Below are 25,682 nucleotides of genomic sequence, written 5' to 3' on the forward strand. Positions count from 1 at the left end.
ATGTCCCCAAAATGGAGACATCCAGTGGTTTAACATCTTTCAGCTGCAAGTATGAGAGCTCTTGCCTTTGCCTTAAAACCTCTAATCACAAGAATACTTCCAAATATTATCTGGTGATGCTCTCCCAGCAAAACTGCTCCCTTCTCCAGGTACATCTGTAGTCTTAATTTTGTTCTTCTGTAGAATAAAGAAAAATTATGTCATCTATAATAACTAATGAGATAATTTTGCCATCTCTTTTTTTTTTTCTCTTCTAGCCTTCCTTTAAAAGTCCTGGAGTTTGAACTAGATCAAGATGCCACTATGCTACGTGGATATCTGCTGCTTCTTCAAAGAACTCATGACACCAAGTCATAGCACACCTTTATTGGGGTCTGCTATTTTGTCTGCACAATTGCATTATTTCACTTACTGCAATATCCTGACTTCCCTTTCCTAAACAGTTTGACTGCCGTTCAAAAGCAGCAAGGGGATTGTAAGTTGTATGGCATTAACTAGTTACCTTCTGTTGGAAGACATCTGTGATACATGTTGCCCAAACTGTAAGTATTCTCAGGCCCCCCCAAAAAGTCTGTTTTCCCTGCACGCAAGGAATCCACAACAAAAATTTACTGCTGTCTAACTTGGGCTTGCAGTTGCTAGAAACACTTACTTGTTACTTGAGCAGAAATGTTTTCTTGTTTGAACAATGAATAAACATCAAGTTCATCAACAAGAGTTTTTCTGGTAGAATTTAATAAAAGAGTATAAGAAAAAATTAGTCTCTAGATATACAATAGCAAGATTTTAAAATGTCTTACATATATAATGTTGGAAGAAGGGTGAAAGAGAAAGTTTTGCTAAACGATGTTGCCAGCTAGTAACAGAAAATCTCATTGAAGGGTTTCACAGTACTATAGTGTCTGTAGACTTTCAGTTAATTATCAAGCAAGTTCAATTACACAGACAAGAAACCCTAAAATTCAAGCAAGTTGTTTTTAGTTTTAATCTCTGTTACATAAGATGATATTTGCCTTCAGGAGTTCACACAAAAGGGCAACGTACTTTTAACATATAAGACTAAGGAACATACAGTAGTATAGTTTTGTAGTAAAAACCAAAGGAAACAACAAACAACCATGGTTATTTGAACTTTTCACCAAACCAGAATAATTGGACTACACCGATTTGGTTGAAATAGTGGAATGTCATATAGACTTGTATTACCACAGGTGGAGATTAAATTAGTCTTATGAAATAACTTTGGTCACCTTGGCAGAGAATACAAAGGTTTGAGAAAAAACATGTAACTCCCTCCCACCCAAAGTACAAACAAGGAGATTCCTTTCACAGTGCAACCTCTCTGTGTCAGTTACAGATCGCATATTGTATAGGAATGCTTGAAACATGGACTTCAAATATCACAATGAACACAGACGCTAGAATCCTGGGAGTGAGTTACAATTTTCAAGTCTGTCCCTTAAGACAGTGAAATCTAGAATGTGAGCCCCAGTTAGAAACTAGAAAAAAGCCCACCTCTTCTATCTTACCATTTTCAAGTGAAGGATGAAGCGTTGTTTTGCAATCAGACCCTGAAACAGATCTTTTGAACTACCTTCTGGGTTCCCCCCGCCCTTGGAATTAGCCCTTAATTGGAGGCAAGAACAAGGAAGAGAAGGAAGTGGCAATACATGTTGACAGAGGACTAAGATATAGGAGAGAAAATAGGAGAGAACAGCAGTGAACAAATGTTCATCAGCTCTCTCTATGAATTTTTATTTACTAAAATGTTCCTTGAAGGGTTTCAGCATTAAGTTAACACTGTTATTTGTGATCAGTAATTGACTCTGTACTAGAAAAGTAATGAGACCTCTTTGAGATTATTGCACAAAAACCTGGCAGCAAACCATTAATAAGCCCTTGAAATGCACATATAGATCAGTTTCGGAAACTGAGTTACAGAATGTCTCTAAAGTATAACTATATTGTTAAAGAATAGAAACTACAATTACTTTTATTTAAATCAAGTCCAGCAAGAAAATATTTTAATATGGCAAATACCCTAGCACTGGCTGCATGCATCCATAATCTAGCTATTTCATCATGAGTGTGTGATCGTATTTCCACCCCTCTCCCCAAAATGTATAACCTTGACAAGAAATGCAAAATAGATAAAATATAACATGAAGCATGTTCTTTTAATATATATTCCATTTTGGTATTTAATGCTTAATCTATAAATAGACACTCTCAGACACAAGAATGCTTTGTAAGTGTGTTATTGTGCTGTTTTAAGATTAAAATATTTTACATGGATAAGTCCAAAGCCATTCATTCTTTAGTCATACTTCCAGTGAAAAAAAATTTCTTCTATTTCATTAAGTATCAAAACTGGAATTTGCATTTTATCACTAAGTGACTATATGCTGATGACTACTTTAAGTTATCTCTAGTTCACAAAAAGTATTGCTTATCTGAGTGCTAGGTAAATACTATATACAGGTACTGAAAGAGTAGATGAGAAACATCATGTAGTGCTACTGTTAAGAAAAGTTTTTAAGTAGTACAAAAATTTCCAATAATTTATGTCCTGATTTTTTTTTTGTGTGCTACCAGGAAAAAATTAAAGGAGATTTAAAAAAAAAAAAAAAAAAAATCAAAAAACTTATCCCAACTACTCTCAGCTGAAGGAACAAAACCATCTATTTTTTAACCAGAAACAGTATTGCATATAATTAGAGATTTTCTACTAATTACAAATTTAATTTAACAAAGTAATATGGAGGCAGCATGTGGTAGATTTATATTCATACAATCTGTTAAAGTAATACACAATTGAAAATTAATGATCTAAAATTCTTAGATTGCTTTAAATCTGTAATTTCAACATAGTGCTACATATTGTTCAGTCTTGAAGGCTAAAATCAAGAATTTTTGATTCTCATTCTAACATAAGCAAAGCTCATCTGCACCTTCTCTTAAACCTTTTTAGCAGCATAGTCAGCTTTATAAAGAGAAAAAGGCAAAATATTACCATAATTTACATACTCTAATAATCTTTCCAAGGCATCAAAGGACCCAGCTTGAAATTCCTATAACAATTGACAAAAATATATTAACATATACTTGCATTTACACTTTCAAAAATCTGTAGTTAGTATTAAGTTGGCCTATGAAGCAGTAGTAAAGTGCAAAATATTTGGTATAATATCTAGTGATCAGCTTTTGCTTCTGTGGAATACAAATGAGTAAGCCTGGCTCTTCCATTGACAGATATGGTGTTTGATGGAGGACCAACCTGGAGACGGGGGGGAGGGGGGTGGATAAAAAAGAGAAAAAAAAAGAGAAAAGAAATATTAACCTATTTTTCAGATTCTGCTCTCTGTAGTATGTTACACAGTATTACTTCAATGAAACAGAAATACTGTTACTTCAGATAGCGTTTTTCTTATTGCAATGGAAGACCTCATATGATTTCTGAACAAAGCACATATGCTACAGAAGTGGAAATGTAAGAAATTACTTAAAAACATATTTTATCCTGTCTAAAAATTCCATGTGTAACTATTCAAAACATGCATAATTTTTAGTCCTTCTCCAGACTTGATTGCAAAGAAAGACTTTAAAAAACATCACTAAACCAAACACTTCTTATTAAATATTGAATAGAGCTGATTTCTTACAAGATCTTCTAACACTCCTTTATACCATGATAATGTTTCTTTTATCAGGAGCAAACTATAACTTTTAGGATAGATAGCAAAGACCTGATTTTCAGGGGAGATGCATAAACCAACAACTCCAATTGGAGTTAATGGGAGCTGTGGATGCTCTGAAGAGAAAAAATGGTTAAAGAGAAACCTCACTTGACCCATTTTAGGTTAGTAGTTACTGAGGGCCCTTTTGAACAGAAAAGACCAGCAACACAAAAGGCCACAGATCTCAGCATTGCATACTCACAACGCATTAAGTAAAACGGGAAAAAATAAAGAATTTGGTTAGTGGTGCCAGCATTTTATTTTTTTAATGATTCTCTCACATAGCTGAAAGAAGGGAGAGTATGGTAAGAGGTAAAAAGAGAAGCAAGCACCTGACAGACCTCTTTCACAATTCAAATGGATCAGGTTATTACTCAGTTTACTAAATGCAGCATGGAAGCTATGAGGTGAATGCATTTAAAAAGTACTTTCAACACTGGAAATCACTTTTGGGTGCTAATAAGTTATTGATACAAAATGCTTAATTTCTCTGCCCTACTATTGCCAGTTCTCAGTGTTAAACATAAAATGAGATCCATGTTTTTAATAAATTTACCATAGGCCAAAAAACCTCTCTTTTCTGCTGTCAGACATACCTGTACCACAGCATATGTGCTCTGGGTAAGAGTGAAGAGAACAGCATGTATAATTTTATGTTTGGCAAAATTTCAGTGGGTTCTTCATTGCCTTTTTTGTTTGTGTGTTTCAGCAGGTTTTTTTGAAGCCTGTTTCAGGTTTCTGTGTTGCAGAATGCTTTTCTTTATGCTTACAGCATCTTCATTACTGTAATTTCTTCTTAAAAAGTATAGCACTCTCCTCATCCCCAGTCTTAACAGATACTATACTGAGAAAGAACATCTCCCGCCCACAAGAGAGAAAGGGAGGGGAAAAAGGACTTCAATCATCATCTCCCTCTTCTTCCCCATGCCATTCTTGTACCTAGATTGATATATGGGTCAAATCTACCCTAAGAACATTTCTATTGGAAAAGAATAAATAAACACATAATGAAGTTTTTCTTTGTGTTCTTTCTAGTAGAAATAGACTTCCTGAATTTTGAAAAGCATATTATGAGCTTTATTTTTTAAAACAACTACAAGCTACTGTGCCAACAGCCATGCCTATGCATATTTCCCATAAAAATAAAAAACCAAAGTTCACACACTATGCAAAATAAATAAAGTTCAGTATTATTCAGAATGTAATTATGCATTGGAGAAAAAACCCAACACCTTAATAAAAAAATCCAAACAATATTTCTGGTAGAACAAATAGATTTGACCTCTAAGTGACTCTGAGCAATACAGCATTTTCTTAATCTTATCCTGTTTTTGAAGTGGCTGTGGTTAGTGACGTGTAGTTAGAAGTAATAATACAGTGTATTATGTACCACTGTTACTGACTAGAGGTCAAAACCTACTTGAGCATGCTTGTAAACTTTCTGGGAAATGGAATCTTCCTATTCAGTGTAGAAATGATGGGAGGTCTACAAGCCTCAAAGAGGCTGTTGCGGTGCTACATTGAAACAAAACCTTAGGTATGAAATCGATTGTTCTAATATTTGACCATCCACTGAGAAATTTTGACCCTAGGGAATCATTTTCATAAAACCAAAAAAACCCCTCACATCCACCCACCACACATCATTTGTTTCTTTCAAGTGGGAAAGGGATGGAAAACAAAAACTACTGAATTTCTTTAACCTTCTGCAATGAGAAATTATTCCTCAATAGAGAATGCAAAATACTAATGCTGGGTCAAGAAAGCTTTGTGTGAGATTATCGTTAAATGGTCTGGTTACAAATTTAAACCAATACGGATTTTTGAAGTGTGCAATGTTTTATCCAGTGAGAGAAATATAGGTGAATTTTAGGAGAGAGAAAAGAAAAATTAAGCCAGTTTTAACCTGAGGGGGGTAGGGGAAGATGGTCCTACCAGGACTGTTGACAAAACATTGAGAAATATCTTACTAATGATACCAAACAGCAGCAGGAGGCTTGAAGTACATTTAAGAATTAAGGACCTGAGAGAGTCTAATAAGTAGAAAAATACCATCTTCAGAACTTCTGTGTGTTATCTGCCTGCAAAAGATTGCAGCTACTTCAGGTCTAAGGTGAAGCTGCTTAGCATGTATCTAAAACCATACCACTTCAAACCATATAATACAAGCAAATAATTGAATATGTTCCTGATTTTATGAAAGAGATACTTAATTGATAACTTAAGAGATTTATAATTCATTTTAGGAAGATTTCCAATTGGATTTGTACTGTTTGAAAATATGGACATATGAAGCTTTGCGTGTGCATTCACCAGTTTGTTCTGCAAAACTGAACTCTCTTCCCCACCTCCCTTCCCATTGTTAAGAGATGTCCTGGCAGCACTTTGTGCCAAAGCTAGCTACTTTTAGTGTCAGGCATTAATATGGTAATTTTGAAGGAAGTACCACGAGTTTATTGTTATGGATGCAATGATGAAAACTCACCCTTTTCAATTTGGCAGCAGCTTCTCCAGAGCGGATTGCAGCCAGCAAGCTCTGGTGGATCTGTTCTGGGTCAGAGCACTGGAACGTCATCGTGGTTTGTCTCTTAGTGACAGGGGGTGGGTGGTCAGTGGAAGCACCTGACTGCGCCTGACTCTTCTGCTCAGTATTCACATTGCTGCCTTTCTATAAAGGAAGGAAGTGGGAGGAAAAGCAAAACAAAAACCTTTAATCTGAGTTAGTCATAAATGGAAAACTAAGTCAACCTGGCACAAGATTGCATATCAAACTGCCACCGTTCTAGTGTTTGCTTCCTTTAAGATTTCAGAGATCAGCGACATTTCCACTATAGCACAGTTTCTTCCTCAGATAATTATGCCAGCAAAATTTTATACCCCCATTCAAGTTGTGTTTGTGCCATGATCACTTGAAGCCAAACTGATTACACTACTCAATTAAATTTAAGAAATCAACATACAGAACCATGAACAACAAATCATAACCGCTCTGAACATAAAAATAGGTATACATAGTATAAATTATTCTATTTAATTTACCGTTCTTCGAAGTAGGGGATGCTAATTAGGCAAGAAATAATAATTTCAAATAATCTGAATGAGGTTTTTACTTTAACGTTCCCTGTATTCCTGTATTTCATTATGATGCTGTGCTGCTGCTAGACACCACAAGGTGTTTACACTGTATGAATAGAGCACTTCCTGGTCAGGGAGCAGTTCAGAGACTAGCCTCTAGATAGTTACCTTATTCATTAGACTATTTTGTGACCCCCCTGTTATGGTCTGTAAGGAAGGATTTTTCACTTGAGGCACGGAGGTAGGTGAGGAGGATTCAGCTGCTGAAGCAGCAGAGGAGACTTCACCAGGAAATTCCTCTTTCGGTGCCTGACTAGTGATTGTACGCATCTTATTGAATGATTGTGACCTTTTGACTGCGGATGAGACAGCAAGAGCAAAAGGGGATGGTCTCGAACTGGAGTACGGCTTTGGAACTGCAAAAGTTCTTAGAGTTCTTAGGTTCAATGGTGCTGGTGGACAGGAGGGAAAACTTGGAGGTTTATTGCTTTTAACAGCAGAAGTGGAAGATTCAATTTTTTTTCCATCATCAACTTTTTCTTCATCTGCTGGAGGAGGAGAAGTACTTGTTTTATGTAAAGACAAAGAAGTTGGATCAGGTGATGAGATTTTTTTTCCCACCTCTGTATTCTTAGCTTCATTTTGAATGGAATTAGGAGCACAAACTGTACTTCTGGCAATTGCAGATGTCACATAATGACCTGAAGCTCTTCGTTGCATCTGCAGATAAAAAGAACTAGGCTTTGTTGTAGGACTTAATGCACTTGACTTGTCCTGAGTCTCAGAAGAAGGATTTGTATTATCCAAGCTTAGCATCAGTGGGACACGCTGTTTGGAAGACTGTGTTTCCGTCCAATTGCTCTCAGAAATAATCTCAGCTCCAGACGTCACAACACGTTCAGAAATGCTGTTCAGTCTGTGCAGCACATCATTTGCTGCTGCAGGTTCATTTTGTGAACCAGCCTGTGAATGACCCACACTTTTTGGAAGATGAGGAATTTCAGCTTTCACTATGAATTCTTTGGGGTCTTCATGCTTCAGAGAGTTTTCCAAAGTAGATATCTCTTGATCCTTATAATCCGATGGAATTTCTGATTCCCAGCTCTTCATTATTTCTAAGGATTTTGGAGGCACTATTTTATAAGTAGTCATTCCAATTTTTGGTATGTAATCCCTTGTAATTTCATTAGCGGGCTTGGGTTTAGGTTTGGTGTCCTGTCTATACAGAGCATGACATTTTACAGGAGAACCATCAGGAGTTTTTGCAGTTGTTTCTGGTGAAGCAAGATTACTGCCATTTAAACAAACGTGACTCTGATCTTTCATGGGAATTACTTTTTCATGGGTAACTTCTTGTCTCTCAAGATTTTGTTCTGTAGAAGTATCTTCATCCTCTCGTATTCCATCCATCACTTGAAGAAGGGGATTGTTTATATCTGTGTTGTGCTGAGGGACCAGTCCTCTAAATGTGGATGATTCACAACCCTGAGGTACAACAATTTCTTTCTGTGTAGTCCTTTCCAAATTGCTATCCAATGGACCTGTCTGGATTGCAACATCCTGAGTTTTTACTGTGTCCAAGCTGGTTTGATTTGTTTTCTGATCTTGCTTTTCTGGAATCAGTTGAGGATAATTCCTATGACTTACAGAGATGTCATATTCACATGCCTGGCAGTTTGATAGTCTGTCAACTTCAAGCTTGTTATTTTCTCTAAAATCTTCTGTTTTAATTTCAGCTGTCTGAAGTTCTTTCCCTTCTTCTGTTGTTGGAAGGAGTTTTGTATCACTGTGATCTTTAAGTTAAAGAGATATTCCAGAATTAATGCAAATGCCAAGAAGATTCAACCATCCCCCTTACATCATGAAGGCCCGCATCTGAGTATTTAACTACAAGGACTGGCTCTTCACTGGTATTGAAATTTTCCTTAACACTTACTTTTAAAGGCTATTTAAAGATATACTTATCTTTGACTAATATTGCTAAATAATAGTATTCTAACTCAGGTATTCTTCCTTAATTAACAGACTACTGGTGCCATGCATCAACGTAATAGAAAAATCTATTCTAGGATCATTTGACAAGTGCTAATGAATTTCAGTTGATTATATAGACATCAGTGACTCAAGAGCTCAGTGACTATTCAATATTAAGTTAGATGCAATTTTTATTTAGTTCCACACTTTTGTGGCTTCTGTGCTTTAGTTTTAACATTACAGATGTTATTTGTCAACTACAGCTTATGTATTTGTACAAGGGAACAACTGGAAAACATATTGACAAAAGCAATTTTCCAACTGTATTTTTCCAACTGTTTAGCAGGTCTGATAATTCAGTTTTCTATCCCCACACTAAACACGTAGTCATCTCCAAAACACAGGAATATTTGGGTCAAATTGTTTTAAATACAATATTGGGAAAAATTAAATCCTTTAGGAATAATCATTTGGGGTGGTATTTTGCAAAAAAACAAAATTTTAAGGATCTTACAAAATAGCAGTTAAGACTTATATCACATATAAACAGGACTCATGCAGTATGTTGTTATGATTTATAAACAGAGGTGTGCTGAATATAAAAGACTATGGAAGGCCTAATATATAAATCTGAAAATCAGTGTCATGAAAGGGTAAAATAAATCAGTCAGGTCACTAAATCCACAGAAAAATTTATGATCCATTAGATGCACAGGATGTCATAATTTCTTTTCATATCAGCGTGTCACTTCGTTCTATTTGTGTTTAAAAAAATTTGCGTTTTCATGCAGAAAACTCATGCCAATTTCATAAGCAAAGAACAACTGATGGCCTCTCCTTCCCCGCTGTGGTGCACTGCCCATGTCACACCATGTGGCAGGATAACTTCTGCGTCCAGCCTTCCCTCTCCTCAGCACTGCTCCACCCATACTGCCCTACAACAGCAGGATGCAGCTTTGACTACTGCTATAATAAAAAAAATATTAAAAATAAAACACCAAACCCCCAAAACTGCAGTCAATTCTTGTCACCTCATCTCAAAGAGGATACACCAGAGCTAGAGAAAGTATAAAGAAAATAATCTGATGATAGCAATTCAAGAGTTAACTGTATTGTCATTTTTTTCAAAGGAATAGAAAAGTTCTCTTCAACCTTGCTTTGAAGTATTAAAAATGAGTGGGAACTACTCACCATCAGTTTTGTTTTGATCCAAAATTCTAAGCTTCCTGTCTTTTTCAAATGCAGCTTGCTCACTGCTTATCTTAGTCTGTAGTCCTCTGTAAAGCACAACAGTACATTAAATATGCTGGTATCATTCATTCCAGTAAACACAAGAAACGATGCAAGAGAACTGGCAATATTCTCCAAACACAGATGGACAAAATAGAATCACTCTGCCAAACATTGGAGTACTCAGCAGAATAGATTGTGGGGTTTTGGTTGGGGGGTTTTTTGGTTTTTTTTGTTGTTTGTTTTTTTTTTTTTTTTTTTTTTAAACAAGAGGAAATGCTGCTATGATATTTTACCAAAATGACATGCAGCTTTACTCTCTTCTGTGTCAGCAGATGATCAGTTTTCCTTTCTCCTCTCCCCCTCCTTTTGTTTACTCGTGCAGTTTGAACAAGCCCCTTTCCAGTAACAACTCAGTTTCAGTAAAACCACAATGGTTTATCATTCATTTAAGAGTGTTCTTAGTGTGAAGTGTTCTGACACCCCCAACAATTAAAATATGTCCTTGATTTTGTCCCTGACACGATATACAGGAAACTGCATGAGACACTGACTGCATATGAACATATGAACTGTGCAGTATAGACTTTTCAAGACAGTAATGAAAAATTTTCTGTCACTTTCAAGAAATACCTTGAGAACAACAGAGAAATATGCATGCAACATATTACCTGCATACTAAACATTTTGCAAATGCATAAAATTTCTGTCCTCAGATCACGGGGGACAAGAGAACCGCACAAATGCTGAATAAACCCCGGACCTTTGGGGGGGGAAATATTAAGTCCTTGGCCCAAATACTTAAAATTTCTCTTCAAAAAAGTTATTAGAACTTCAAATTTACATCTTGAAGAGATTTTTATTTTCTGTAGTTACAAACACTGGCATTATGAAGATTCCAATTCATTTGCCACATCAAATGTATTAGTTGTCAGGAACCAGTGCCTTGAGCTGAAACATCTGCTTTGAATCATTTAAAATGAGAACTTCCTCAATAACCATCCATTCTCATGTTGCTTGTATGGTCCAAAATATACTGTAAGTGTCCAATAAACTGCTAAATGGGAGCATACGCTCTCAAAATCATTGTTGGAAGAAAGTTGAAGCTTAGTCCTGCACTCTGTACTCTTGCTTATCTCCTTCCTGTGAACACAGCTGAGGGACTGAACTACAAGTATTCACAACAGGCTGAACTGTTTAAAAAACAAAAAACAAAACAAAAAAAAGAACACCACCCCCCACCCCCCAAACCAAACCCAAAGCCACAAAACACCACAGACTATTGTTCTAGAAATCAGTGGTTTTGACTGGAATATTACACGCATCCCTGGTTTGATTAAAAAGCACTTCTTCAAAGTAACTAGATCTTACATAAAAGATCTGAATTATCAAAAGGTTTCCAGAAATATGTCAGAGCAACCCTAGTCCTCATTCTGGAATCCCTGTGATATTTCAGGAAAGAAAGGATTGCCGAACTCTAAAGTTAGAACACACAGTACATGCTAGATGATACTCACCAGGATTATAGGCCATGAAAGGCTATTACAAATTAGTGCGGGAAAAAAGAAACACCCCCTGGACAATTGGCCAAACTGGCCCAATAACACACGTCTGATAATTTGCAAGTTCAAGACAACTTAAAAATAACATTTGGCCGATCCTCCTCCTTGTAGATCCCCACAGAGCAGACACTCCCAAGCAAGTGGCACAGTATTTGTCAGGACAGAGCACCAAAGATTTTTGCAAAGCCCCATTTGGCCTTGGACTGACAAAAAAGACCCTTGAAATACAAGTCAAAGCTCTCCATACTACCTTGAAAGTTCTTGGCTACAGGGGCAGTCACACATTTTGGCTTCAGTACAATAATTGAAATAGTTCTTTCAATTTAATTTGGGAACAGTAGCCAGTTTAGTTGCCCCAGGGAACAGAGAAAGAGTGAATTACATTAACACAATGGGACTTCTCTGGACAATCAACATTTATTTCAAGCAGGCACTAACTCATGTTGGAAACCTGCTGAGTCAGGTAGTTTAACAAACATGCTGAAGGGCGAAGGTACAGCATCACCAGAAGGGAAAAAGAGCGGTTAAAGAAACTAATGTGTTTATTCTTTAAAAAGGCAGAATTAACTTCTTTTCCTGAGAGCAGATGGATTGAGACAGGTCAAGACAACTGGCTAACATATAAGGAAAAGACAAAAGAAAAATTTAAACCAAAACAAATATGCAAGCAACAGATAATTGTGTCCAGAAGAACAGAAATGGCCAATCTACCTGTTTGTCCCCAACTGTAAGAATTAATTTGTAAATTTTCATTTAACTAATCAATCTAAATCTTTTCACAGCATGCTGCTCTAGTAAATATGCTGGGTATTTTAGAGCCAGGTTCGGCTTTTCGGGGTCCGGCTCTTTGAGTAGTAAGGAAAGGGAGGCTTAAACAGAATAACCTGCAGAACACTTCTTTATCATTTTTGTTGAAAAGCTTCACGAATTACTGTGCACAGAAGAGTGCTACAATGAAAGCTAAGCATATTAAGCTCATTCCTCTCTCACAATTCTCTATTCTGTGCTCCACAATGAAACAGCACTCTACATTTTATTTGCCTCCCCCATTCCCTCCCCAATGCTCCTTTCTTTGTCACAAAACGTACTTACTTGCCATCTGTGCTCATATTTTCTTGTTTTTCTTCCTTGAAGCTTTGTGAGTTGTCTACAGAAACACTGCCAGGAACTGGAGCTGATGAAGCAGGATCATTTTTTTCAGTTTCCAGTGGTACCTCAGCAGAGCTGAAGGCTGCAGTAACCTCTCCTATCCTGAGCAAGGTATTTGTACTTTCACTGTCCTCTCTCTGTTGCACACTCATCTCTTCCCTTTCATCAATTTCTTCCAGGTTGTACTCTGAGCTCCTTACACCTACACTCACAGGAAGAAAAAACAAAACAAAACAAAACAACCCACAGCTCTCAATGCAGGGTGTAGATACAAAGGGACTGGTGAAGTCAGCCTAAGTAGTTTGAAGAAGGAAAAATGAGACTTCTTTTCATAATTCAAGTTAAAAAAAAAAAAAAAAGACAACTCATTGAGAGTTTTAACTTCACAATATTTTCTGGTTCTTTCCAACTCTCTCTTTTTACACACAAGAATATGCTCATCACCATGCTACTGTCCATCTGTTTCTGCATCTGTAACTACTGTGTAACATTTTCCTTGTTTAACCCAAATACTGGATTAGGATAGATCAAAATATATTTAACAATAACATAATCCCAAATTTCATGGGGGCACACAGTTTATTTTACCCAGATTTCTTAGTACTTCCATTAGCTCCCCAATGAGTTTTAAAATACATGGGTTTTTTATATCAGAGTAGGTATGCTAGAGAACTAAAGAGCAAACTAAATCTCAATTTTGCCTGTGGTTTGAACAAGTTTGATCATCACTATCAAAAATTTCCCATGATTATCCTAAATGTATTAAATCATAGAAGTATATTGTGCAGTGCACTGTATACAGTAAAAACACACAAAAATCGGGTACATATAAAAGCATTAATCCATAAAAATAATTAAGTTTTCAGCTACAGCATTGTTAAATTAAAAGGTTTAGTTACTGGATTAGGACACATGTACATCAGTGTAACTAAAGTTAAACTAATACATCTAGCTATTTTGATTTCCAGGGGGATTAACCATCTCTAGCTTTACTTCCCTGCCAGCAATGTTCCTACACGACGATGATTCATATTTTTCAGATATTAGTAAGTAGACCACACAGTTAACCTCTTGGCTTTGCAACTTGCATTCTATAACACAAAGAAGACAGTAACTCCATCTATATAGTGCAATACGGTGCCATGGAAGGCTACCGGCAACAACGGAGCCATACAAGGAGTGCACTCTGCCTGACCTGACCAGGGTATTCCTCTCAGCTTTGTATGCACCGATACCTTTTAGGTACAGGCCTTGCACCTGGGCAGTTAGGTTTCAGACTTTCCTAAGTTGTGTCGGTAAATTTCCAAGTGTAAACCAAGGCTAACAATGAAAACAAAATACTGGCTTAAAGCAAGCAATACTGGAAAGCAGCAGATCCCAGAGTATGAAAAATCTTAAGATTGACTTTTTTTGTACAGACTGGTATCCTACAATGCTTCCAGTACTTCTAGAGAAGTACACTGTTATAGAAACAAAATAGAAGACTGTATATATTGGAGAAGATCTCAGTACAGAACAGAAACTTTGATTTTTCCAGTAGGGTCATTAGTTAAGAGTTCAGTAATACCAAAGTTACTCATTCACAGTTACAGAGCAACTACAAAAGCCGAACATTTTACTATTTAACTCTAGTTTTTGTATTGCACTCTTGTAATAATGCTTTGTAGTTACACATTAAGTAATGCGATCAACATGTGTCATAGCACTGAATGTAGAGGTGATTTAGATCCCCAGGGAAAGAGGAGCAAGACTGCGAAGTGCTGCAGGTGAGCTCCTTCCATGTGATTTAAGCACAGGTACATACAAATATGCCACGCTGGTATTAAAGGGACTCCTTAAGAATTTACCATTAGTAAGGGCCTTCTCTTCCTTTCCCCCCCACCAAATCCTTTCATCTCCATCTAGGGAAAAGTCATGCCAGCAGCCTCATACTTTGGGAGATGATTTTAGTGATAGCAGTACAATTTTATGTGTGCAAAGATAAATATACATGTCACAAGGCACAAACAAAGCATAACAGAATGTGGGCAAACATCAAACCTGCTGAGACTATTCCACAGCCCATAACCAGCCCTCAAGAACACTGTCTCCTTCACCAATGAGAACTATTATGCCATGGGCCTGAGCCATCACCAGCCACAGGAACAAACACTAAGGCCTTTCGTCTAAATACTCTGTGGAAACCTGAATTATACAACAAAGCACAGCCAGGACTTCTGACAAGACAAATGGAAGCATTCTGGAGTTGCTCTGGCTTTGTGCCCAGGCACTGCTGTCATCTCTATCACTTTTTCTCTGGAGAGAAGTATAACAAAGGCTGAGTTGTATCTATACTGATGGGATGGAAACTTAGCTTGGGTTGGTAGGAGGCATTCCTGACATTCCTGCTACGTGAAAAATCTGTCCTTTGCTGTGCTAGGAACACTTCCAAGCTTTGGAGTGGACTAACCTGACCTATGAATGTATAATACCAAACAAAAACAACCCTCACACTTTTTCCAAAGTGCTCTACTTCATTTGTCAGCATAATATCAGCCTTGCTTGGTGTTAATTTCAACTAGTGGTTTTTCATCTGTTACTGGATCTCATTCCAGACCCGGGCCACCGCTGCTGCAGCAGAATGAAGTCTGAATGCATTTGATATATAAACAACATTTAACAGCCATCCTTCACTTACATCATGCAGTTAACACCCCAGAGGAACAGTTCAGATTTTACGACTTGTTTCCAAACCCTCAGTTTAGAGTTTTTATATGCAGCACTTTGCTAGGAAGTACTTACAGCAATACTGGCTACGCACTGTTGCCTTATTGCTTATATACTCTATATGTTGGTCCATATATAATATAAATTGTGTTTTCATCTGTATATAACTTAGTTCCTGTGAACATTAGTCATTGAGTTTTAATTAGCCCTAAAAGAACATTATTAAAGCCTACAGGATGACATTGTGAAGACATACCTCATAATATGACTGACATACCAACTGCAAGTCTCCTTTGAGTTAGTAAGAATACCCTTTGCACAATAGAGAATAGGCTGACACTGCGCTGTGAGCCATTATGCTTGTAAGCACCAAAGCCAGAAAGCCTGACCCCATCATGCAAATCTGCCAGTGTTTTTCCTCTTGACTCTATAGGCCTTAAAAAGGGTCTTAAGACATACGGTAACCAAGAAAATTATATCAAGGGATTTGCTTCATGGGAAATTATTTAAAAATCTGTAATTTTAAAATTTTTTTTTTAAACACCATTTCATCCTCTTCCCTAGAAAAAAGACTGAGCATTAACTGAACTTCGGGAAGGGGAACAAAAATTGTAATTGAGAAAAAAAATTGTTGTTTATAATCCCAAATGTTCAAATTAATTCTCTGTCAATGTTTATTCCAGTAGATGTATGCCTTCAAACTACTTTTGTCAAGGTACAGGCTATATCTACACCATGGGAAAACTGTCATTTCACAACAGAAATGTTGCCTATTCCAAATCACATAGCATAGTTCCACTTAATGTATACACATCTATTAGCTATGCACTACTTAGACACCAAATTGAACATTTTTAATGGTTCATTATAGGGCAGAAGGTAATGCTATATTTGCAGCTTAACTTTTTTTGCTTATTTGCTAAAGTAGCAATGCATAACAGAACTACTTTGGGAATGCCAGTCATAGCTGAGCAAAACCTCACAATGCTTCCAGAAGCCTGACAATCAAAGCAGTATTAATCCAAATGGAAGGAACAACCAAGTTTATTGAAAGTTAAAATTATATCCAACTTAGCAATTAAAGAGATATTGAACTATTTTATCCATTTAAACTAATAGCCAAATATGCATAATTTTTGAACTAGAAATAGGACAAGTGTACTGCAGTTGATTTTGTTACAGGTGAATATTGGTTCTCACAACATGATGGGTTTTCCTCAAAGGAGCCTTTATACATAGGCCTCAGGACAGTTTCAGAGATGCCACCAGAGAGCAGCAGTATCCCATGAGAAAAAGAGAAAAAAAAAAAAAAAGGCAGGGAAGCTGTGCTGTGTGACTCGTCTCTACATTTAAAAAAAAACAACAAAACCCCCCCAAACAACAAACCCAACAAACCACATTACATTAAGTCTTCAGCAAAGGACACTGCATGAAGACATCGGCAGCAGAACTAGAGAATGAAGACTGTTACTAACTGCAAAGGTAAATCCCAGAGCTCAAACACAGGTTGTTCTAAGCCCAGTGAAGAGGATTACATTTTTCTATTTCTTTCCATTACAGCTTAAATTAAAATATTAAATTACAAAACTCAAATGCCTCAAGCAGAGGTTCCTAAAATTATGGAAAAGCAAACAAGCCATTTCTATGAAGTTCAGGGTTGTTTATCTATGCAACACTTGGACATTACAGTGATGGGAAATGCAGAAATTCTAGCACGGATCTACAATCTTAAAATAGAAACAAGAAAAACCCAAGAAAACTAAACCCCCTGATTTTCAATCATAGCATAATAACTTTGCTCATCATCTTACACTCATCATATGTGGGTAAACATAGTTTTCAACACAGAAAATTAAGTACTAATAAACATCATTAAGAGCCACTCACTTAGAAGTGACTACCTTCTATCTGCTACAACTAGGAAAAGGAAAGGTTACAGCTTCGTTACGTCTTCAACTTCAGATTGCACAGTATAGGTTCATACTTCCCATTTATTAAGTTACATATTATTTCTATTAAAGGTCTTTTCTGACAATTTACATAAATTGCCCTAAACACAAACCAAGCCCAAATTTACTGATTTATTTTTTTCCCCTTTGCCAGAGACCTAGGATGGCAAGTGACACTTTCAACTCTTGTTGTACATTTGTGTTTTACCACTCCAACCAATTTCACTGGCATTCCAAATGAAACAGCTGGAAAACTACTTAAGAGTTGCTGTCAACTAGCACAGAAATTGAGTGCTTAGCCTCATATAATGCCAGTGGCACTCCACATACTTAGTGTTTATATATTTCATTCTTAGTGAAATACATTGAAGAGTGATTTTTCCAGACTGTACTGGCACTGATTATTCTAAAAGCTTTTACAAATTTTAGAAGACTCCTAGATGCTGTATCTTGTATCTGATCCCTACAGTCTGATGCTTACAAACAACAGTACTTAACAGTACAAACTGCATAAATTAAAAAAGTATTAAGTTCAGCAGCTAAAGAATTGTATATTAAATAGCTATACTTTTATATATCACATTTTTTTCCATAGGACGAACAAATGATTTCATTTAATGTATGAACAACTATTTATGCATACAGTTTATATTTACAACCTATGTTTTCACAGGCTGTTCAGATGCAAACAAAAAGGCAGGCACAGATTTGCTTCTACCCCTAGATTATGCAGGTCAAGTGCAGCAAAAGGCAGGGTTCTGAAATCAAGACCGGGCTTTAGCTTTTGAAAGGCTTGTTATGAGATATACAAAAATCAGAGAAGTACTGGCTTGTCCTTGTCTACAACTTGTGGGGGAGGAGGGAAAAGAGGAACAATGTTTAGTTTATTAAATGTAAAGCAGAGACCAATAGAAAATACATTGTGTATGTTTCTGTAGACAGAAAAGGTAAAACATCTTTATTTTAGAAAGTCATATTTGTACTTCAAAGGAAAAGTTAATTGATCTGAAGCATTAAAATTAGTTCTATACTTATGACACATCTATAGTATAGTAATTTATTACTATGAATTATCATAGCTTGCTATGAAGGAGATTTTATCAATGCATTTGGAAAAAGAACCAACCTGTTTCAGACTGCATTTCGGTGGCTCTTTCTTCCACTTCAGTAGGGACTGATTCTGTTGACTCTGTTACTGCAAAAAGTCAAGCAAGAAGCTTTTTTATTGCCTCACAATTTCTGCACCAACGAAAGTTCTAGATAAAATGTTAAATTGTGATCCTACAGACTGGTGAGTTCTTCAAGAAATGCACCTTCTCTTAAGCAACCAGTGCTCGTTGTCACATTTCCCAGATATTTTAAATCTCAACTCCTAGGTATTTTTGAACCAGAGACTTGAATTTTTGATCAAACAGAAGAATTACAGAAGAACAATACAAAACTTTCTCTAAAATTCTTCACAGTCCATTTCCTATTAAACCCTCTCTGATCCAGAGAAGCTAATCTTTTCTCCCCACCCCAGGCTGTCCATCTGACTAACGTAAACACAATTGCTATAGTTAACTGAACTATAATTATTTGGTATTTTCTGCTTTTTTCTGATCTGCATGCCCTAAAACCTGCCTGCTTTCTCACACTTGTGGGAAAATAATGGAAGATTGGCAAGAGGCATTGTAAACACGCTCAAGTGACTTACAGCTGTGGTATAGAAAAACACATGTATCATACTAATTGTTGTTTACCCTTGTGTGTTTGACAAGTAGAACATCAGTTTTCAGGTAAACATAGGCCTCTGATAGGGTGCCTCTAAGTCTATCAGACATGCTTGAGATTCCTGCCCTGCTGCGGGAAAGATCAAAGCACCGTGGTAAACTATGCCTGTGTGAATCCCTGATATACAGGTGAAAACAGCAGGTTCAGTGATCCTCCAGCACAGACTGAGCTCTGCGGTGCCTGTGTCCCTGCTTGGGTGCCTCTGCCCGGGTGCTGCTTCGGGGTTCCCCTGGTTGGCGAGGTAATGAAAATAAATTTACTCTTTGTATTTCACCTGTGGCTTTGTGGTTGCTCCTGCGTCCTTTCCTGCATTGGCTCACGCGTTTGACCTAGTTGGCAGGATCCAGGTACAAGTGTGCCATGGCTAGCAAAAAAGTAGGGACTGGGGAGGCCACTATGCTGGCTCCCCATATTCTGGGATGACCCAGTTCTGAGCACTGGACTCCCATGGCCACTTTCCTGGCTACATTGGCTCTGCCAGAAGCATGGCCTGAAATAGATGATGGGGCAGTGGTTAGCCCCCAGACAATTGAAATGGCTATGCACGGATTGCCATGGAAAACGGTATCAGATTCTTCTCTCGAGTTAGTGGGGAGATTGGGATGGTTATTAGTTACCAGTCTTAGAGCTCTTGACCGTGACGTCGTTGCATTATGGAGTAAAATGAGAAAATTGGAAAAGGAAGTCAGGACTTTACAAGATGCAAAGGCGATCGTGCAAGAAGTAATTATTACTCGAGCAGAGCCATGGGTTGCAAGATATTGTAGAACAGTTGATAGCACGTATTGCTAATAAACGGCGGGGGGGGGAGTGAGCAGCTTGCACTGCTTAGCTGCCAGATGGGGCTAAACCATGACAGTCCTTTTTGGTGCCCAATGTGGGGCATGAAGGGTTCAAGATAACCAGAGATTTGATTGGAATGTGCTAGATCGAGTTTACAGTTGTTATTGCTGTTTAGCTATTAATCAGCAGACTTCTGTGCTTGCCATGGGGCTTGCTTGCCTTACTGTATGTTAGAGTATAGTGCTTAGTGGCTGCTTTTTGCTTTCGCTGCTTGCTGTACTGCTTATCGTCTCAGTCTGATGTGCCTGGGAACATTCTGATAACAGCAATGGCTCATGCATTGATTATGGGATTCAATCCAGACAAGGTAGCAGTAGCAAGAAGTATCAAAATGCAGCTTTTGAGAGGAGAACCTGCCTCGCTCAAACCCTTGATTATACCAGCAGTCACAAATGCTACTGGTAGTGTAGGCACCCTAGCAAATACCTTGAGGGAATTTGGGGCTGTAACTTCGGGACCATCTGTGCAGGTGGTGAATAAAGGAAAGCCAGCAAAACCAAAAGGAGTTACATCACAGGTGACAAGGAAACAAATGTGGAATGATCTTGTACAAGCTGCTGCCCCACAGTCAGAAATAAATGGGATTACAACACCAGAAATGTTTCGCTGATGGCAAAAGTCAGCAGCTATGCAAAAAAGCCGGCTGCTCCTGGCCCCAGCCCTGCCTCCCACCTCAAGCCAAGGCACTACCTGGCAAATACCAAAACAGAAACAAAGGTTTGGCAGGTGCCCCAAAATTGCCACCACTGTAGCCTCTTACCACAAGGCGGACTGACACCCCTGTGTTCCTTTAATAGTAAAGTGGTGGTCTGGGGGGGATTTTACATGTGTTAGCTCTGATTAATACTGGAGCTGAGTTTACTGCATTATATAGTAATATTAACAATAAAGAAGCCACATCACAATCTGTGGATTGGGGGGAAATCTGACCCCTGCCCTCTGAGCTAATGTTACCGTAACAATAAGAAATGCCACTCCATTTACAATGTTTAATTGCCCCAGTTAAAGAATATATCTTGAGTATTGATGTGCTGGCAAGACGAACAGTTGAAACTTTAAATGGTCAATTCTGCTTCAGGACTTTGCAAGCAGGATTTGCTATTCAATCTATAACCATATTGTGCGGATTCCCGAAGTGGGATCCTGTTGTGCCACCTGTGCCTGCCAAGGTGGTAACTGTAGAACAATACGGTATTCCAGCAGGGGGAGGAAGAAATTACTCAAACCATTCAGGCACTTCAACAAGTAAGAATCATTAAGGAAACCATGACTGCTTTTAATAATCCTATTTGGCCTGTCCAAAAACCAGATGGTACTTGAAGAATGGCTGTAGATTACAGAGAATTAAATAAGAGTCCTCCCCCAACACTTGCAGTCATGGTACCAGACATGGTTACTCTTATAGAAAAAAAGTCAGCAAAAATTTACAACCCTGGAAGGTGGTGATAGATCTTGCTAATGCTTTCTTTTCGAGAGCCATTACATATTTATATAAAGCATATACATGTAATTGTCCTATTTGTACACAGCTACATTTAAAGGCATTATATAGGCCATAGGGAAAGATAAAACAGGGTCAGTGGGCCTTGAATACCTGGCAGGTCGATTAAATGGGGCCCCTGTCAAGGTAGTGGCGATATGTACTCAATGCTGTGGATAGTATCAGGACAATTTTTTGCTAAACCCACCACACACACTAATCAACACAGCACAAGAGATGCATGAGAATAACTAATTCATCTATATGGACCTCCTCACCAAAACCAAAGTGACCAAGGAACACACTTTAGTGGACATAATGTCCAAGATTGGGCTCAAGGGCTAGGGATAGATTGGATATACCACATTGCCTACCATCCCCAGGCTAATGGCTTGATTGAAAGAATGAATAGAATGTTGAAGGAACAATTTAAAAAGCTAACTAGTACTAAAACTTTGCAACATTGGAGTTCACATCTTACTAAAGCAGGGGTTTTTTGTTAAATAGCTGGAATATTCATAATCAAACACCCTATGATCATATTACAACACCTCCAGTACAAAACATGGTGAGGACCGAAATTCTTCCAGATGGTATCTCTCCCAAAATATTAACTACAGGGGAAATGGAATTGTTTACTCTGATGGATTGTGTGGTGGGACCACGACCTATTAGCCTAGACGTGAAGATTCATATAACAAACCCTGAGAATGTCATATGGTTGTGTACCCCAACTTCTGCTCTTATTTTACATCCTCTATTGATATCAGATTCTTGAGTTCTTGTATTTCAGGTATCTTCAACAATACCTGCATCTTATCTAGAAGAGATAGCATTGGAACAGTGTTATTGGTGTCGTGAACCCAACATCGAATTGAAGTTCAATCTGGAAAAGCGCAAGCCATAGCTCTTCAATCTGTGTAGGCAATTACCCCATATCAGGTTATCAAACCCAGAGTGATATTACTGAAGGACCTGGAACAACGACATATGTATTACTGGAAGGAGGTGATACTCCTGTTTTCCTCCCTTATCACAGGTTGGCTCATTGTGCTTTGCAGCCTTGTACTACAAGCACATGCCCTGGATACCTGTTCACGAGATCAATGTGTAAATATTTGGATTTGGTTAGCCTCTACTGTAACTAACTCATCTGCCTTTTGTATTGAGGGAGAATTAACAGCTGCAGACCTTCAGACAACGTGTTTCATTGGCATGCCAAGCCCCATAGCTGTTTAACAGAATTATACGATGCTAAGTGCTTTTGATATTAATGTTCCTCATTGCTATTTTTTCCAAGTAGGTAACAGCTGTATGCCAAGGAACTTACAAAATTGATTGGCAGTGGACTATCTGCTTTTTCAACACCATAAACGCTGCTCCAATTTTGAAGGCATGTGTTGCTTCAACCTAACTGATGAATCAGCCAGTGTAGAGGATGACATTCAACATCTCCAGAACTTAATGCATCAAGTGATACAATCTAGTGGTGGTACCTTGTTGGCTGAGTAGTTTCATTCCCTGACAGGATGAGCGGGACACTTTATTCAAAGCATTATTGTAGAGATATGTTTATTCCTTTTTCTGTATGTGTTTATTACATGCCTCTGTAATTACCCTGCCATACACCCTGCAAGCCCAAAGGGACACCTCCAGCCTTGCCAGTCCCAGCAGAAGTGCTCCCTTGAGCGAGGGGGTGGAATGTGGGAAAATAATGGAAGAATGGCGAGGAGGATTGTAAACACGCTCAAGTGACTTACAGCTGTGGTATAGAAAAACACATGTATCATACTAATTGTTGTTTACCCTTGTGTGTTTGACAAGTAGAACATCAGTTTTCAGGTAAACATAGGCCTCTGATAGGGTGCCTCTAAGTCTATCAGACATGCTTGAGATTCCTGCCCTGCTGCGGGAAAGATCAAAGCACCGTGGTAAACTATGCCTGTGTGAATCCCTGATATACAGGTGAAAACAGCAGGTTCAGTGATCCTCCAGCACAGACTGAGCTCTGCGGTGCCTGTGTCCCTGCTTGGGTGCCTCTGCCCGGGTGCTGCTTCGGGGTTCCCCTGGTTGGCGAGGTAATGAAAATAAATTTACTCTTTACATTTCATCTGTGGCTTTGTGGTTGTTCCTGCATCCTGCCTGTGCCAGCTCACACACACTACATGAGCCAATCTCATTATGTAGTATTACTGCTCCTTAAAATCTGAAGATGTTTGGCACTCATATTTTTACTTAAAGTTCTTATCTCATAAGGTGGTATTTCTTTAACGTTTAGCCAAGTTGCCATACTTTCTGTTACCTCCCAATTAAACAGCATACAAAGATTACCAGTCTCACTACTGCTTTCACTTTGATCTTCTGGTGCTCTAGAGGGTGGTGAGGGTGCTTTGCGCTTCATCCTTCGTAGAGAGCTGTTCACGGAAGCAGCGTCACTGAGCGGCAGAGAACCCTTCCGTACTAATTCCAGAGGGGCCTAGGAAGGGAGACAGGGAGGAAGAAGATTATTAGCAATCAAAGAAAACCAGCAAAATAGCTCTAGTAATTATTCTCCAAAAGTATTTATAATGTACATTTGGGAAAGAGAGAATATAGAGAATATATACCTATCACCAAACATATTATATTTCTCCTCTTAATTCCTCTGGGGAGTAGTTTTCAAAAAAAAAAAAAAAGAAAAACAAAAAAAACCCCCAAAAAACAACAAAAAACCAATTTCTAGAGTAACTGAATATATTCACAGAGGTACAAGATACAGCAGTAAAAGAAAATCAGTTGTTACATATAGTATAAAAGAGAATTTGAATTCTTTTATGCCCAAAGGCTATTCTACAACCCTCAAGTAATTTTTTTCTAAAAGTAGCTAAAAATCGTTGTGGAAAGAAGCTTCAACTACACTGCACTGCAATGACATGACACAACGTTTCCTTCTCCATTCCTTCAACAGCAGTCCTAACTGGGCTGTATACATAATTATTAGGATTTTTTTTCCCTACTTGAAATACTTGAACTTTTATAGAAATTTTTTGAATGCCAGCTTTCAAAACTTATCTTGGAAAGTACAACTGTCTCATAATACTTACTGAAGTTAAATTGTAATAAGTTGTAAAAACAATAATTATAATACCTACTGATGTTGAAGTGTAATAATGTCCTCATCATTGTAGCAAAAGACAAAAAAAAAAATTTTACTTCACAAAAAATCAAAACCATTTAAAAAATGGACAAAAGCTACCTGCTGAAGACTTCATAGTTTTATGATATGGCAGTCCAATTGCATTTTAAATTGTTTTAAAAATACATTCTGTGTCTCAAAAAGACAGTGGTTGTAAATTTGCCTGCCATTCTTAACTGCAGCTTGCCTTATGCTGAAGAAACCTGGCATTTCTACAGCTATTAGAATGGTAACGTTCAGGATCCCAGCAATAAAGGAGTCTGTTTTGGTACTAGACACAGCTGCCTATTTCTGTAGTAATTTTGATCCAAATCACTTGTCTAGTCAACAATATAATAAAATCCAGCAGTGAGATTAATTTCTTGCTAGACGGATCCACACAGCAACTGGATGTGGGGTCATCTTCAGAGAACTTCCCCGTGCTTCAGTTAACCAGCCCACTTTACAAAGCAGAATATCGAGGAACAGAGATGGCATAAATACACCTACAAATTTTTGTTTCACTGACAAACCTTTCAAAAACATCACTGACAACAGAATTGTTGACTGTGTCAATATCCATGGAATAAGATGCTTATCATTTAGAAAGCTACCACTGAACAAATACACATCCTACAGTAAGGGGGATGTTAAAGACCAAAAGCTAGAGTATTTGGCTGTACACAATCAAAACTATAAAGAAAATTACTCACAAGAGAAGTGATACTGGCACAAGATGTCTGTGAAGCAGTGTTTAGCAGCTCCTGTTAGATCTCAATAGAATACCTGAATGAATGAACTAGGATGGTGAAAACCATCCTCTGAGCTACCCTGGACATACTCAGTCATCTGTTTTGTCCCACCTCGATGTCAGGTATGACAGATCCCTTAGATACTTTACTGCACTGTAAGGAACAACACTGTCCAAAATGTTCGCACAATTCTTCTACCACTTTAATGCCGAAGCAAGCAACTCAAACATTTTACAGCAAAGCAGGACTCACGGTTTTAAGGAGAAAAAACAAAGCACAAGGTGAGATGTTCTTTTAA

At 37.8% G+C, this 25,682-nt stretch overlaps 1 protein-coding gene across 11 annotated transcripts in view; it reads right to left on the minus strand.

The window, feature by feature from the left end:
• Positions 1-704: 704 nt before the first annotated feature.
• COBLL1 (cordon-bleu WH2 repeat protein like 1) overlaps positions 705-25,682 on the minus strand; it is a 96,482-nt gene continuing 71,504 nt past the window's right edge. For 10 of the 11 annotated variants that reach the window (XM_069781262.1, XM_069781265.1, XM_069781264.1 and 7 more), the window contains 7 exons: positions 23,810-23,954; positions 18,505-18,577; positions 12,671-12,934; positions 9,978-10,063; positions 6,981-8,605; positions 6,223-6,405; positions 705-3,277 (listed from right to left, as the gene is read on the minus strand). In XM_069781262.1, the coding sequence (XP_069637363.1) occupies positions 3,191-3,277; positions 6,223-6,405; positions 6,981-8,605; positions 9,978-10,063; positions 12,671-12,934; positions 18,505-18,577; positions 23,810-23,954 (2,463 nt within the window). In that variant the 3' untranslated portion in view covers positions 705-3,190. The remainder of the gene's footprint in view (positions 3,278-6,222; positions 6,406-6,980; positions 8,606-9,977; positions 10,064-12,670; positions 12,935-18,504; positions 18,578-23,809; positions 23,955-25,682) is intronic. The other variant, XM_069781260.1, reaches the window with a different exon arrangement.

The sequence above is a fragment of the Haliaeetus albicilla genome, chromosome 4 (assembly GCF_947461875.1).
Source record: "Haliaeetus albicilla chromosome 4, bHalAlb1.1, whole genome shotgun sequence".
In the NCBI taxonomy this organism is placed as follows: Eukaryota; Metazoa; Chordata; class Aves; order Accipitriformes; family Accipitridae; genus Haliaeetus; species Haliaeetus albicilla.